The sequence below is a fragment of the Molothrus ater genome, chromosome 5 (assembly GCF_012460135.2).
Source record: "Molothrus ater isolate BHLD 08-10-18 breed brown headed cowbird chromosome 5, BPBGC_Mater_1.1, whole genome shotgun sequence".
NCBI classification, from domain to species: Eukaryota; Metazoa; Chordata; class Aves; order Passeriformes; family Icteridae; genus Molothrus; species Molothrus ater.
The window spans coordinates 49,104,324-49,118,970 of record NC_050482.2 but is presented as its reverse complement, the minus strand read 5'-3'; the positions used below and the strand labels follow the sequence as shown (position 1 = coordinate 49,118,970).

Sequence of the window (14,647 nt, the reverse complement as noted above, 5' to 3'; positions counted from 1 at the left end):
TTGTTAAGCCTCATGAGATTTCCATGTGCTCACTTCTGAGTCTGTTCAGATCCCTATGGCTGGCATCCCATCCTTCAGGTGAGTGAAGAGCACCACTCAGCTTGGTGCTATCTGCAAACTTGCTGAGTGTGCACCTGATCGTTTTGTCTGTGTCAGTAATGAAGACATTAAAAAACGCTGGTCCCAGTACAGACCCCTGAGGGACACCGCTGGTCATTGACGCCCACTGGGACTCTCGGCTGTTGACCACTACCCTCTGCAGGCAACCATCTAAACAATTCCTAATCCACCAAACAGTCCACTCATGGAACCCATCACTCCAGTTTGGAGGGAATAGTTGTGGGGGTCTGTGTCAAAAGCTTTACAGAAGTCCAGCTGGCTCAAGAAGCTATCTTCCATGCATTGCAGGAGTCTCCTGGATTGCCTGCAGTTACCTTGGTGCTTTCCCAGTAGCTGTCAAGGTGGCTGAAGTCCCCCAGCAGGACTGGAGCATGTGAGCACGACGCCTCCTGTGCCTGGGGCAAAGGCTTTGTCAATGGGCTCCCCTTGGTCAGGCAGCTGTAGCAGACCCCAGCCTCAGGGTTCCTTTTGTTACCTCAGTGTCTGATTTTTACCCACAGTATTTCATGGCTGTTCTTCAGAGACAACTCTTCACACTCAATGCACCTCTTGACATAGAGGGCAACCCCTCCACCTCTCCCTCCTTTGTCTCCTGAACAGCTCATAGCCATTGATAGTCACTCAGTCACACAATTTGCCCCACCAAGTTTCAGTAATGGCAACGAGGTCATAACTTTCCAGCAGCATGGTGGTATCCAGCCCCTCCTTTGGTTTGTTGCCCATTCTGTGTGCTTTGGTGTAAAGGCACCTTGGCCAGGCTGTTGGCTGCATCACCTTCCCAGAGGAACACCCCTTAATTCCTTTGAGATATTTCCCTGCTGGTATCCCTGTTGGCTTCTGTTACCTCAGGAGTCCCTGGCTCACCTCTGTAAGACTCCAAGTATGCTCCCCTGTGTCTACTACCTCTTCAAGTCACCTGCAGAGGGACTCAGTACCACCCTGTCCCTCTAACCTTTTCATGCCATCCTACAGCTTGCCAGGGAAGAACCTGAAACTGTCCCACTCACATCTGGTTTAAGCAAGCAATTGGATTGCCCAAGAAGGAGTTTAGGAGGATTCACCCACAACCATAAACACCTGTGGTGGTAGCTCTTTGATGCTTACTGTGAGGGACAGTCAAGGAGCATCTTTCACTGCACTGATGGGTGTGATCTACTCCCCAGAGGAAGCCATGGGACTTCAGACCTCACCTACACTGAGTTCTTTAGTTTAAGGCCCATCTCACCAAATTAGGCAGGCTGCTGCCAAAGATTCTCTTACCCTTTATAGATAGGTGGATCCCATCATAGACAGGTGGATCCTATCCACCTAACATGTTACAATCATTAAAGCACACACTACTGTCACAAAAGCCAAAACCTCCTCCATGGCACTGGCCTCAAAACCAGATATTCATCTGCACTATGTGTCCGCTTCTGTAATTTCATGCTTTTGAACCCAGAATTGCAGAGGACTTGGAGCATGGTTTGAGTTTTTATTTTTTTTAACAGTTGGACTGTAAATTTGGTCTATGATCAGTACCCTAAAACCCTATGACCAACTTCAGGAAGAGGCCCAAGGCTTGCATATTGCTTTCCAGGCCACCAAAATCCCGAGTTAGTCAAAACATATCTTTATCTGTACATTTATCTTTCAGAGCCTTTTCAATTTAAGCAGACTGCTGGGGTCTGGGGTCCCAACCTATGCAGTCATGGGGAACAGGTTGAGCACATTGTTTATCATGGGATCACTTACGGATCACTGATCGAATTCTGCAGGAAATAAAAGGGCTTCCATGTGCATATGTTTTAATTCTGAGGAACTTCTGGGAATTAAGGCAACATTTTCACTAATAATTTTTAAGCTTTCAAAATAAGATTTGTGCCAGTGCAGGACCTTAATGTATGGCGCTGGTTGCAGTCCCACTCTGGGTTCTTTTATGATTTTGGCAGCTGTGAAAGTGCTTTCAAAAACAAAACCAAACTTCTGGACAGCAGCTTTTTCACATGGCTGGATGAAGCCTTGGAAAGAAGCAGCAAGTATTTGGCTTCATTGTTTGCATCACCAAAGGACGCTGCAGACTCTATGGAATGTACCTTTGTGTCTTGCAAAACCAAACCCTGCATCTTTGGCAAATCAGCATTGTTTTGATGGCACCAGCCTCTCCTGTGCACCTTGGGCAATATTCATGTCTCCATGGTGGGGACAAGTCTAGTAAAACTGCTCTAGTCAGACTGTAGGTATGGCCCTTTTGTGTCCAGCACATGTCCCACACACCTTAAGAAACCCTAAGCTCTGCTCTTACTGAAGCCTCTGGCTGGAGATTTTCCCAACCTCTTTTTCTTGCTGGACTTGCTTGCAGCTTTAGTCTTGTTAGGATTGGTTTCCCCAGCCTCACCTTGTCCCCAGCCAGGACAAGTTTGGAAAGTGGTGGAAAGCTTCACCTTCAGCCCTTGGGCTTCTGCAGGGGAACCACAGGTGGCCCCTACACAGAGGTTGAGTTTGTTGATCCACCTGGAAACATGGTAGAAGATCAGGGAAAGAAATGAGGAAGGGTGAAAGAAAGAGCAAAAGTCTATGCCCATAAGTGAATGATCACTTCAAAGTAAGGCCAGGTAACCTGGGTGACCTCTGAATATCTCAATATTTGCCCGCCCCAGCTTGTGGTTGTTTTCCCTACACCCAGAAAGCCCAGGCAACTTCCATCCTTGCATACAGAAGTGTGCTACATCTTGCCACCAAAAATGGCCAGTGGGCTGTGAGTTGGTGCCTTTACCATAGGAGGTTCAACTGCCCCCCCAGCAGATCCCTGAGGCTGCTCCCCCCTTGTGGCACTCACCTGTGCAGCGGAAGGAGCTGGCAGTCACAGTGGAAAGGCACATCCTGCAGGTTGAGGATCTCCAGCCCTGTGAAGTTGTTCATGTCAGGGTATGTTACTCATTTTATTGCTCTCCAGGTAGAGGCTTCTGATCTTGGGACCGAGGCCAGTGAAGGCATGGGGGGAAATCTGCAATGGAAGAAGGGTAAATCAGGGGCATGCTGATCAAGGCAGGGGAGCAGATCTCTGCCCCTGCACCTCTGATCATCTTGGGGGGGCTGACAACCTGTCCTGAAGCTAGTGGCCCCACAAAAGAGCTGCTTTAAATATGAGGGACTGTTAATTAATTCAAGCCATTTCAATCACATTTTGGAACTCATTAGACTCTTGTTCAGTCTTAGAAAGAAGGTCACATGCAGGAGGTCTCAGAGTGATCCCTGGGTGCTGTTAAGATACACAGTTTTTATGAGGGTGCTGCTAATACCACTTCCTTGAGAGAATGGAAATATTCAGGATAATAGCAATGGAGAGGCCTGCAGGACAGCCTGTAATAAGAGAAAGAACAATCTGGCCAGAGCTGGGGAAAGGAGGTTGTTTAGGAAATGGTGTGGACCCCAATGAAATTAGGTGTTTAAGGACTGGAGGGAATAAGCTTCTTCCAAGGGAGCCAGGAGGAAGGTTGAAGCAAGGGAATGCTACAGATGAGCCTGAAAAAATCTGGCTTCCCAGCCAGGCTATGGAACACCTCCTGAAGGCTTGGGAATTTGAGGATGTCTGTTTGGATGACCCTACAGGAGCCACCAGCCCTGGGCAGTGAAACCTGTAATATGCCCTGTGGTACCACTGCCCCTTGGGAGTCCCATAAGACACTCACCTGCTCCAGGCCCATGTTGTCCAGGTAGAGGTGCTGCAGGCTGGAGGCCACTGGCAGGAAGACACCATCCCCCATGTGCTTGATGGGGTTTCGGGACAGCTTCAACTCACTCAGGGCAGGCAGGCCCTGCAGGGCTGCTGTGGGCACCTCTGACAAGTGGTTTCCCTCCAGCTGCAGCTTTTCCAGCATCTTGGTGGGAGCCAGGGCAGCTGGGGCAATGTGCCTGATGGCATTCCCAGCTAGGTAGAGCCAGCGGAGCCCCCTGGCTCCAGCCAGGTCACCCTCCACCAGTTCCCCAATGGCGTTGTGCTGCAGATGGAGGGAGATGAGGTTGGGCAAGAGCCAGAAGGTGCCCGCAGGCACACGGGTGAAGGCGTTGTGGTCCAGGTCGAGGTAGGCCAGCTGCGGGGCCCCCTCAAAGGCAGCAGCCTCCAGGGTGGAGAGGTGGTTGTCGGTGAGGTACAGGTAGACCAGGCTCTCCAGCCCCTGGAGCGCCCCGGGCTGCAGCTCCCTGATGCTGCACTTCTGCAGGTGGAGTGACACCAGCTCCTTCAGGCCAGGGAAGGCAGCCGGTGGCACTGTCCTGAAGCGGTTTCGGCGCAGGTCGAGAAGGCGTGTGTCCTCAGGGAAGTCCCGAGGGATCTCCCGCAGGTCCCTATTCTCACAGGACCCATGATGGAAATCAGGGGAGCAGACACATCCCCGGGGACACTGCCTGCTGCCGGCTGAACTTGGCTGCTCTGGCGGTGCGGTGGGGCTGGGGGGTGGCTGGAGGCGACTGCATCTCATCTCAGGGGACTTCAGGGAGTTGAGGGACCGGCCACGGAGAGCAGGGGGTGCAGCACAGGCACCCTCGGCCTGCACTCGTGCCCTTGCCAGCCACTTGTGGAAGGGGCGCAGGAGGCAGGAGCAGAGAAGAGGGTTCCCATCCAGGCTGACCCTTACCAGCCCCCCTGCCCCAGCCAGGGGCGGCAGCCCCTGCAGCTGGTTTTCCCGGAGGTCCAGAATACGGAGCTGGGGACTGCGGGCAAAGGCATCGGGTGCCACATCCTGGAGGGAGGCGTGGTCCAGGAAGAGGTGCCTCAGTGAGGCCATGGCCAGGGCTTCCTCGGCCACGTAGGTGATGGGGTTGTGGCCCAGGTCTAGCCGGGTAGCCCCATCCAACCTGGCAAGGGCCTCGCCAGGCAGTGCCTGCAGCTCGTTGTGGTCCAGGCTCAGCCTGCGCAGGGCAGGCAGAGCAGCAAAGGCGTCAGCGCCCAGCACATGGAGGGCATTGTGAGACAGCCGGAGCCATCTAAGAACCTGCAGACCCTGGAAGATCATGTCTGGGAGGTATACCAAAGCATTTGCCCTCAGGTCGAGGACAGTGAGAGATGCCAGATGGCCAAAAGCACCCGGCTGTATCTCCTCAATGCGATTCCCCTCCAGAATGAGCTGCTGGAGGGAGAAGAGCCCATCCAGGGACTCCTGATAGAGGAAGGCTATGCCATTGGAGGCCAGGTTGAGGTAGACAAGCCTCCCCAGACCCCGGAAAGCCCCTTCCTCCAGCCTCTCCACCTTGCAATGCCGTAGGTCTAAGTGTGTCAGGTAGGGGGTGGCAAGGAAGGCTCCTGCTGGGATGACCATGAAACTGTTGCCCCGAAGGTCTAGTTTTCTGGTGAGCTGTCAGTCACACAAATAAAACACTGAATCACCCCAGGGCTGCCATACCTATTTTCTCTCCCCATCCCTTGACCTTTCTTCCCCTTCCCACCTCTGGGATGGTGTCAGGGATTGCAGTCAGGCTCCCATTGAGACACAGGACATGGGCATGGAGGTTATCGCAGACACAGGGTGCAGGGCAGCGGGCGGCAGCCGTCGCCCCCAAGGCTGCTGCAAGCAGGAGGAGTCCCCAGGATGGCCCCATATTGGAGGGCACCTGTGGCTGGGGAGAGACAGATGTAAGGCCAGGGGAGAGGCAAGGCTCACATGCATCCCCAAACAGCATTGCCTGCTTGGAACCCCATGTACCAAGATGGCTGCTGCTGTCACCTAGTGGGTCAGGTCTCACTTTCTCTTGCTCTCACACTATGATTTCACAAGTTATAAATGAGGAAGAGTGGAAAAAAGAGAGGAGGAATTCTTGGAATGAAAAGTGAATGTCACAGCTAGCAGGTCACTCACAAGGAGCTGTCTTGAAACAGACACCTACCCTACCCCTGCATTTTCTTCAAATATCACTTGCTTAAGATTGCCTTGGACTGTGCAAGCTATCAATATCTCTCCTACAATTCTTTTTGTAAGGCCAGCAGGTACAGCCATCCAGAGAATGTGATCACACAGGCTTCTGAGCTGCTACCCTTCTTTAAATGGCAAATGCCCTATGTCTCCACCATCCTGGTCATCTGCCTCTCTCCCTGCAAGCTCCCTGCTTCCCTCCTAAGCTATTCATAGCAGTGTTTGGAATAGAACTCCACTGTTTAGCTGCAGGAAGGAAAGGTTGGTTTTGGCTAGGCAGGAGTGAGCCCCTGGGGTGAAGGTATCAGAGAGAGGCCAAGGCTGGGAGAAACACAGAGGAAGGCATCAGGCTGCAGATACGACCAATGCATCCTGCTTAGCTCCGAGACAGCATCAGTGGGGTCTGCAAGGCTTAAATTTGTGGAGCACTGTAGTGCACAGCCTCATGCCCACTGTAGCTCATTGTCCCCTGTGGTCCCCTACACCTACACTGCTCTCACTGCTCTCCTGCTGTCACCCCATCTAGTCTTGCTGCAGCCCACACACACACACACACAAACTGGGGCAGCCCTCTCCTGCACGCCCACTGCCCAGTGCCACCATGTCCCTAAACTCAGTCCCCATGCTGTGCCTGGAGCACTGCCACATGCCAGACATCATGCCATCACTCTCTCCCTCACACCTGGAGAGTTCACACACCCGGAGTTTGGAGTACCTGGACTTCAAGATGTGTCGAAGAGAGGAAAGTGTCCCCTGCCCTGTCTAGCAGCTGCCGAGCTCCTGCACTGCTGTTTGCTCTCCTTGCAGAAGTGAGAACTGAATGGGCCCCGTTGTGTTGCTTTCCCAGCAGCTCTCACCAGGCAGAGCCACAAACGTGGGAGGAGGAAAAGGACGGGGGGAGGAAGGGTAAGCCACCCCTGGAGAGAGGGCAGCAACCCAGACATTACCTCCCCCTCGATTCACCAGGGGCTGAGAGCACCAACCCGGCAAAGCCCATGTGGGGTTTGCATTCACTGTTTCCAAGGCTCTGCCTTCATTTTCCAGGCTGTGTTAGTCACAGGAGCTACAGAGCTGCAGGGCAGAAAGATGACATTCAGCCAAATTCAAAGATGAATTGCAATGGCAGTCATAAGCCTGAGCAAAAGGAGAGGCAGCTGACCAGTCCTGCCAGGTTTACAGCCCTCCACTCTCCTGATTTTGCTTTTTTGCTTGTTTAGGAGAGGCTGGATTGGCATTGCCTGCATCATCATCATTAGCTTACAGAAGGACATGGAGGAGTTCATTTTCCTCCCAGACTGTTGTCTTACTCTCCCAGGGAACAGGAAGAGATCTGCAGCCTTACAAAAATATTGGAAGATTTGATACTAGTATCTCATTCCACTTCAAGCCCTTCTATGCAGCAGCCTTGGTAGAAGATGAAGCAGCTGAGATCATTGCTGGGTAAATGAGCAAAATAAGAGGCTGGGGTGAGGCTGGGGAAGGGCCGCATGAGACATTCAGTGCCTGGTAAAGACCTTACCCTCTCCATGGTTCTCCAGCAGAGGCTGGGCCACCACCAGGGAGATTTTGCTCTACAAGCTGTTGACAAGCCAGGGAAGGGGGCTCCTGGACACAGCAGATGATGGAAGGGCCAGGCAGAGGGCAGCAGGGTAGGCTGGACAGCAGCCAGAGTGGAAGTTCAGATGTGCTACCTCTCACCTGCCAGAACCAACATGTCCCAGTAGAGACACTGGCATCTTCCAAGACTTGCCACACATCCCTGCTGCTCTTACCTCACCGTTCAACACTGGACTTTGAAGCCGCACCTGCTCCTGCTCCTTACTTACCTCCTTGTCCCACAGCTTCTGCCAATGGATGATGACACACTCGGGCCTGAGAAGCTCCAGCTCCCGAAGGGAACCGTGACCCAACAGGCCCACAGCCAGACCCTCAAGCAGCCGCCCACAGACCCCCCAGCTGCCCAAAATCCTCCAACTTCAGTTCCAAGCTGCTGCTCTTACCTTCCCATTCTACTATGGAGCTCGTCTGGTGAAGTCCCATGCGGTGCTGGGAGCCAGGCTCTCTAGGCAAATGAATCTGGGCATGCAAAGCAGTGGCCAAGAGGCTGCACCCCTGCTTACAGGGGGCTCAAGCTGCTGCCTGGAATGCAAAGTGCCCAGGACTCCAGAGCACTGGCCCGCACTTACAGGGTGGCTCTGGTCCCCAAGGCCTATGCAGGCTCCTTCTCTCCAATTCCGGGGCACTCCCCAGTAATGGGGTAGCCACCCCATGCTGGCTGCCAGCTGAAGGAGCACAAAGGCTCCCAGACCCACAGCCTGCTTACAGGCTGGTCCACACCCAGGGAGCCACAGAGCTCAGTCCTTCCCCAGGACAACAGGAGCGAGACTACAGTCAGGCTCACGGCCTGAAGCTGAAGGGCCAGGGCCCAGCCCCGAGGACAAGGAGGGCACACACCCGGCCCCATGACTCCTGACCCCACGCCTCTGAAAGGCCGGGGCCAGGGATACCAGCCTGGTTACAGGGGATCCCTCCAGCTGCCTGCCGAGGGCAGGGGACGCACACAACCCCACTTACAGGGCTGTCCCCCACAGCCCAACACCCCGCAACAAGCACCATAGAGCACAGGCTCCAGCCTGCACCGCACTTAAGAGGCTGGCTGGAGCCTGGCTGCAGGGCAGCACGGCAACAGCCGTCTACAGGAGCCCCGGGAGCCTCCTCACCAGCCTCAGCACCAGCACCAAAGACACCAGCCCAAAGCAGCACCAAAGGTGGGACTGCACCCTGCACAGCACTTCTTCAACCTGTGCTCTCACAAGGGCCCGGGAATGCTCATTCCTGTCACCTGGCTAAAGCAGACTCTCCAACCCTGTTTACAGGGACCTGGGGCTGCTCCTGGGGACAAATGGCTCCACAAGATCGTGACACAATCCCCGAGTACAGGGCCGGCACACTGGCAGGTCACCAGCAGGACCGGCAGCTTAGGCACAGACCCAGGCCCTGGCTACAGGCGGGTCACGGTGCCCACGCTACCGCTAAGGGGCTCCGGGCTGTCCTCAGACGGCAGGGGCAAGGCCGGACACATTCCCCACCGGTGCATTTTTAGGGACCTCCCTATGACCACACAGAGCTCCTCTTTCCCTCCTGGGAAGTCTAAGCTACCCTGCTCTATTTCTAAAGGGGGGCTAAACGCGGGACAAACGCACTTGCTCACTCACACCAACTGACGGGAAAACAGGGGAGGGAGGGGAAGACAGTCCCAGAAGAGGGAGCAAGTTCTGTGCTGTCAACCTGCTCTAGGGAGCCATCCCTACCGCTGAGTGGGAGAGGAAAGCATCAGACCTGCCCTGGCAGCACTGCGGGGAGGGCACGGAGGCCTCGATGCGCTGAGCCGCTTCAGGGGTGGCACAGGGACACAGGCTGTGACGCGCCCCGAGTACAGGGGGTCACGCTGGCCAGGGCCCAGCGGCTGGCAGAAAGTGCCGGGGCTGGGCAAAAGGCCCCGCCCTGCTGACAGGGCGGGTGGCTGGGCTGAAGGCCGGGAGAGCTCCATTTCCCCCTGAGAGGAGGAAACAGGGGCTCTCACCCGCCTTACAGGGTTGCCCCTCTGTCTGGGCAGCCAAAGGAGCACAGGGGCAAAAGGCCAAGGACAGCGCAGACCCAGCCCTGCTTCCAGGGAGGTCGCCCAGCGCAAAGGCAGCCGCGGCACCCGGAAGGTGCTCTGGCCATGCCAGTGTCTTAGAGCGACTTTATAATGCTCATATCCCCATTTATCTCCTTAGCCCAGAAATAAGTTTTACACCTTTAGGACTAGTTCTAAGAGCAAAGAGAACAGAAAAAGAAGCGTGCAGTTTGTTTTCAGAAACTGCACTCACTCCTCCATGTTAAGAAAATTGATCCACAAGCACCAGAGGTTTATGTCCAAAAAGGAGAGGGGTCCTTTCTGGCTTTATTCAAATAAAGGGAGAGGCCATGGGGCATTCCCCCGGAATCTCTCAAATTTTTGAAGGATGCAGCCTCCTTTTTATCCTAATTTCCCGACTGCATTTCCCTTCTCTCTTTCCCTATTGGCTGAGGTACTTGAGAGGTACAGATTCCCCAATACCCCTGATACCAAAGATTTTCCTCTAATGTATAACCCTCCCTTTTAATTTTTAACTCTTATGGAATTTAGGGGGTTTTCTTCTCCATTGTTTCTTTCATCTCTCAATGTCTAATTTCGTTTATCAGCAAAACTAAAGTTTATTTGTAAAAGCAAATATCTTTTCCATTCATCAATCAGTGGAATCCTTCCCATTGTTTCTTTTCTCTCCCAGTGCTAGTTATATCTACCAGCAGACCCACAGCTTGTTTGTAAAGACAAATCTGCTATTCCTCTCAACACCTTCTTACGCCTAGACTGTGTTGTCTGCAGACAGACAAACAGCAAAACAAGACTCAGCTTTGCTTTTAGTTAGTTTTTAGCTATTTAAAGTAGACAACTTCCCTAGACTGTAGTTTTTCTTTTCCTTAGATCTATTCTAGACTGAACACCCCGAAGAGCACCAGCAGCTCACACCTGTAGCCCACCCAGACAGGCCTGATCCCCAGCATTTCCAGCACCAGAGAAACTAATAAGAGACTGAGTAAACTAAACTACAACCCACAAAAGAGACTTTCTAAATTTGTAATCTCTTTTAGAGCAACAAAAAGTTTTTCGTTTATTATTATTAATTTTTTATACTAGTAAATGCTTTACTGATTAAATAAACCATTTTTTCCACTTTTCGCCAAACAAATATTTTCTCAAACCAATTTTTTAAAAAAAGCCACTTACATCTATTTTCTAAAAAAGCCCCTTCAGAAGTTCTCTGCCAAATTTGCCCTAAACTGGGAGCCCCACAGGCTGAGCCTCCAATCACCCAGTCCCAAATAATTTTTTTTGCTAGTTTTAATATAATCACTTCAGTCTTTGCTCAGAACATTGCATTACACTACACTGGTTTTTATAGCACCTTTATTGTGTAGTGAACAATTTTGATTAAGATACTTTTGTCTAGTTATTATAATAATTAATCATATAAATTTATATGAATATATTTCGGTTTGCAATCCTTTATCCTAAAGGACAAAATTGTATAAAGGTTCACTTCTATAAAATCTTTTAGGCATAAACCGTTGACAGATCTGGGGCTGAGACTGGATTACACCACACCCAGGTTGCTCTGTGAGGAATTTAGAAAGCAAGGGGGTCGTTGCTGCACCTCATCACTGAGCAGGAGGGCTTTTCTAACAGATTTGTTCTGCAGCTCCCATTCTGCCCGTGACAGTACCCTTCCAAAGTAGCACAGGTTTTCAGCTAAAAATGTCACCTCTTTCCCTTCTAAGGTGCCGCAGACATCTTTTCACTAAAAATCCTTTCTTTAGGATTTTTCTTTCTGAGAAGCTAAGAGGCCTCAGGGACAGAATGTAAGCAATGGTTATCTGCTGCTGTGGAATGCAACAGGTCCACCTGTGATTGGCCCATCTTGGATGTTTATAATTAATGGCCAATCAAAGACTGAGCTATTGCAGACAGAGTCCGAGAGAGCTGCCTTTGTTATCGTTCCTTTCTTGTCTATTCTTAGCTTAGTTAGCATCTGAGAAAGCCTGTCATTCTTTTTCTTTTTAGTATAGTTATAATGTAATATATATATATATATATCATAAAATAATAAATCAAACCCTCTAAACATAAAGTCAACATTCTCGTCCCTTCCCTCATCCAAGAACCCCTGTGAACACAGTCACACTAAGGTATCTCAGATTTTCTGTCAAAGATGCTGCCTCGAAATGCTGTGTTACAACTGACTCTCACCCTCAGAAATGCCCATTTTTCCTCCCTAAATTACCCCAAATTCACCTGTCAAAAAAGCACTAATTTGTTTAAAATAATTTATCTCAGGTTTTTTGACAAGAGAGTGACTTCGGACACCCCAAAAGATTACCTCTGATTTTCCCTCCAAAACATCCCCTAGCTGTATCCTATAAGTCTCCTAAGATTTTATCTCAAAAATATTTTTCCTGTCCCATATAGATTACCTCAAGTTTTCCCTCCAAAATGTTCCCTACAGGTTGCCTCAGATTCTGCTCCCAAAATATCCATTCTGTCCCCTACAGATTTCTTTAGATTTCCCCTCCAAGATATCTCCTGCAGATTACCTCAGATTCTGCTCCTAAAATGTTCTATACCATAGAGATTATTTCACATTTTACTTTCATTCATTCCTTGCAGATTACCTGAGATTTCAGCCCAGTGATATTCCTTCAGGCCTTTTAAAAGTACCTCATGTTTTATCACAAAATTTCCTCTGCCTGTCCGCCCCAAATCACCTCCTCCGTGTCTCAGCCCAGGGAGTGCCTCTGGGTGACTCCCAGACCGCTCTCAGGTGCCTGCCCGGCGCCTCGCCGAGAGAGCGGGTTCGAGTTCCCGCCGCCGCGGCTGAGGGGAGCGGCGGGGCGGGGCCGCCGCGCCTGGGCGGGAAACGCGGCCTCGCGGTGCCAGTCAGGAGGCGGCGGCCGCACGACGGCAACCCGCCCGTCCCTCCGGTGTCCCTCAGGGCACACTCGCATCCCCCTCCGCGGCCCTCGCCTGCCATCAGCGACACAAGGCAAACCCGCCCGTCCCTCCCGTGTCCCTCAGGGCACACTCGCATCCCCCTCAGCGGCCCTCGCCTGCCATCAGCGACACAAGGCAAACCCGCCCGTCCCTCCCGTGTCCCTCAGGGCACACTCGCATCCCCCTCCGCGGCCCTCGCCTGCCATCAGCGACACAAGGCAAACCCGCCCGTCCCTCCCGTGTCCCTCAGGGCACACTCGCATCCCCCTCCGCGACCCTCGCCTGCCATCAGCGACACAAGGCAAACCCGCCCGTCCCTCCCGTGTCCCTCAGGGCACACTCGCATCCCCCTCCGCGACCCTCGCCTGCCATCAGCGACACAAGGCAAACCCGCCCGTCCCTCAGTGGCACGCAGGGCATCCGCCACCCCCTCAGTTACATGCAGGGTGCCCATAAGCCTCTCAGACACCCTCACGGTTCCTCAGAGAGAGACTCGGGGCACCTCCCCCTCAAATCGCTTTTGTGTCCCCTCAGCAACACGCAGGGCACACACCGTTCCTTCAGTGACCCTCACGGCCTCTCAGCAACACACAGAGCATTTGCCACCCCTTCAGTGACCCTCATGCCTCCTCAGGGAACACGGGGCACCTGCGTCCCCTCAATTGACCCTCACTCCTCCTCAGAGGAACACAAGTGGCATCTGAATCCTAAGTGGTGTGTAACAAAAGGTTAACCACCAGTAATATTGTAACAAGATGTGCCATAAAACAAGTGAGATAGCAAAGGCAGTGAGAGACCAAGCACCCTCAAGAGGAAGATAGCAAGTTCTAACTGAACTTCCAAAAGGCAAAATTATCTAAAAACGAATTAGACTGACCAAAAAGAAGCACCAGGCATGTGCTGTAGAGGTAAAAGGTTCAAATGTGAGGAAGACTACAGAAGTTTTCGTCAAAAGTCCACCAGAAGACTGACGTCCACCACAGAAGGAACTGACGCATGCACAAAAGCAATAAACTGATGACACAGCTTAATACAAATATGAGTTTGTTAATGATATCGTGAAATTGTGATGTTGCATGGAAGGTCTTTTAAAAAGTAACTGAAAGCTAAAGAAGATTGAGTGAGGTTTTGGTGGAGAGATCCACCTCACTCCCAGCACTGAATAAACAAATACCTGCTCTGTAGCTGTTTGACAACAGTTTTATTTTCTTGCCCAGTTTTGGGCTTCACATTTACAGCAACACGTGGGGAATTGGCCATTCCTTCCATGACCTATTACACTCTCAGTGACACAGGGGCACCTGCCACTCACTCAGGGACACCTGTCCCCTCAGTAACACTCATATTCCCTCAGTGACACTCACATCTCCTCAGCGTCACTTGGAGCACCCACCTCTCCCTCAGTGTTTATTGTGGTCCCTACAGATTACCTCAGATTTTCCTTCAAAATGTTCTATTCCATTGAGATTACCTCCAATTTCCCCTTCATAATGTCCCCATCTGCACCTATACATTACCTCTCATTAAAGCCCCAAAATGCCACCTACTGATTACCTCTGACTTTACCTCCAAAATGTCCTTTTTGTCCCCTACTGATTTCCCTCAGATTTTCCTTCGCAAATTTTCCCTATTTTTCCCATACAGATTACCTCGGATTATGCCTCAAAAATATTCATTCAGTCCCTTGCAGATTACCTGAGATTTTACCTCAAAAACTTCTTTCAGGCCCTTAAAAATTACCTCAGTTTTTATCACAAAATTTTGTCTGCCTGTCCTCCCCAAGTTACCTCAGATTTTTCCCACTGTTTCCCACAAACAATTTTCCCCTCTAGAGATTGCCTCAAATTTTCCTGCCAAAAATGTCCTCCACAGATTATTGTATCTTTTGTTGCTACAGTCCAGTGGGAATAAAACTCCTCAACTTTACCCTCAAAATGTTCATTCTGCACTGTCCAGGTGATGCCAGGGAATTCCAGCATTCCTCCCCTCTGAAGTTCTTGCTGTCGCCTCTGAGTTACCTCAGCGTTTCCCCTCACAGACTGAACCACCGTGCAGTCCTGTGATG

The 14,647-nt window shown here is 51.6% G+C and overlaps 1 protein-coding gene across 1 annotated transcript; it reads right to left on the bottom strand.

Annotated features, from left to right (window-relative positions):
• Window positions 1–2,387: 2,387 nt before the first annotated feature.
• Window positions 2,388–5,697, bottom strand: CHADL (chondroadherin like). Its single transcript, XM_036401138.1, is given in 5 exon segments — window positions 2,388–2,613; window positions 2,939–3,027; window positions 3,029–3,106; window positions 3,792–5,453; window positions 5,545–5,697. Coding segments are annotated over 5 exon segments (2,208 nt in total).
• Window positions 5,698–14,647: the final 8,950 nt, after the last annotated feature.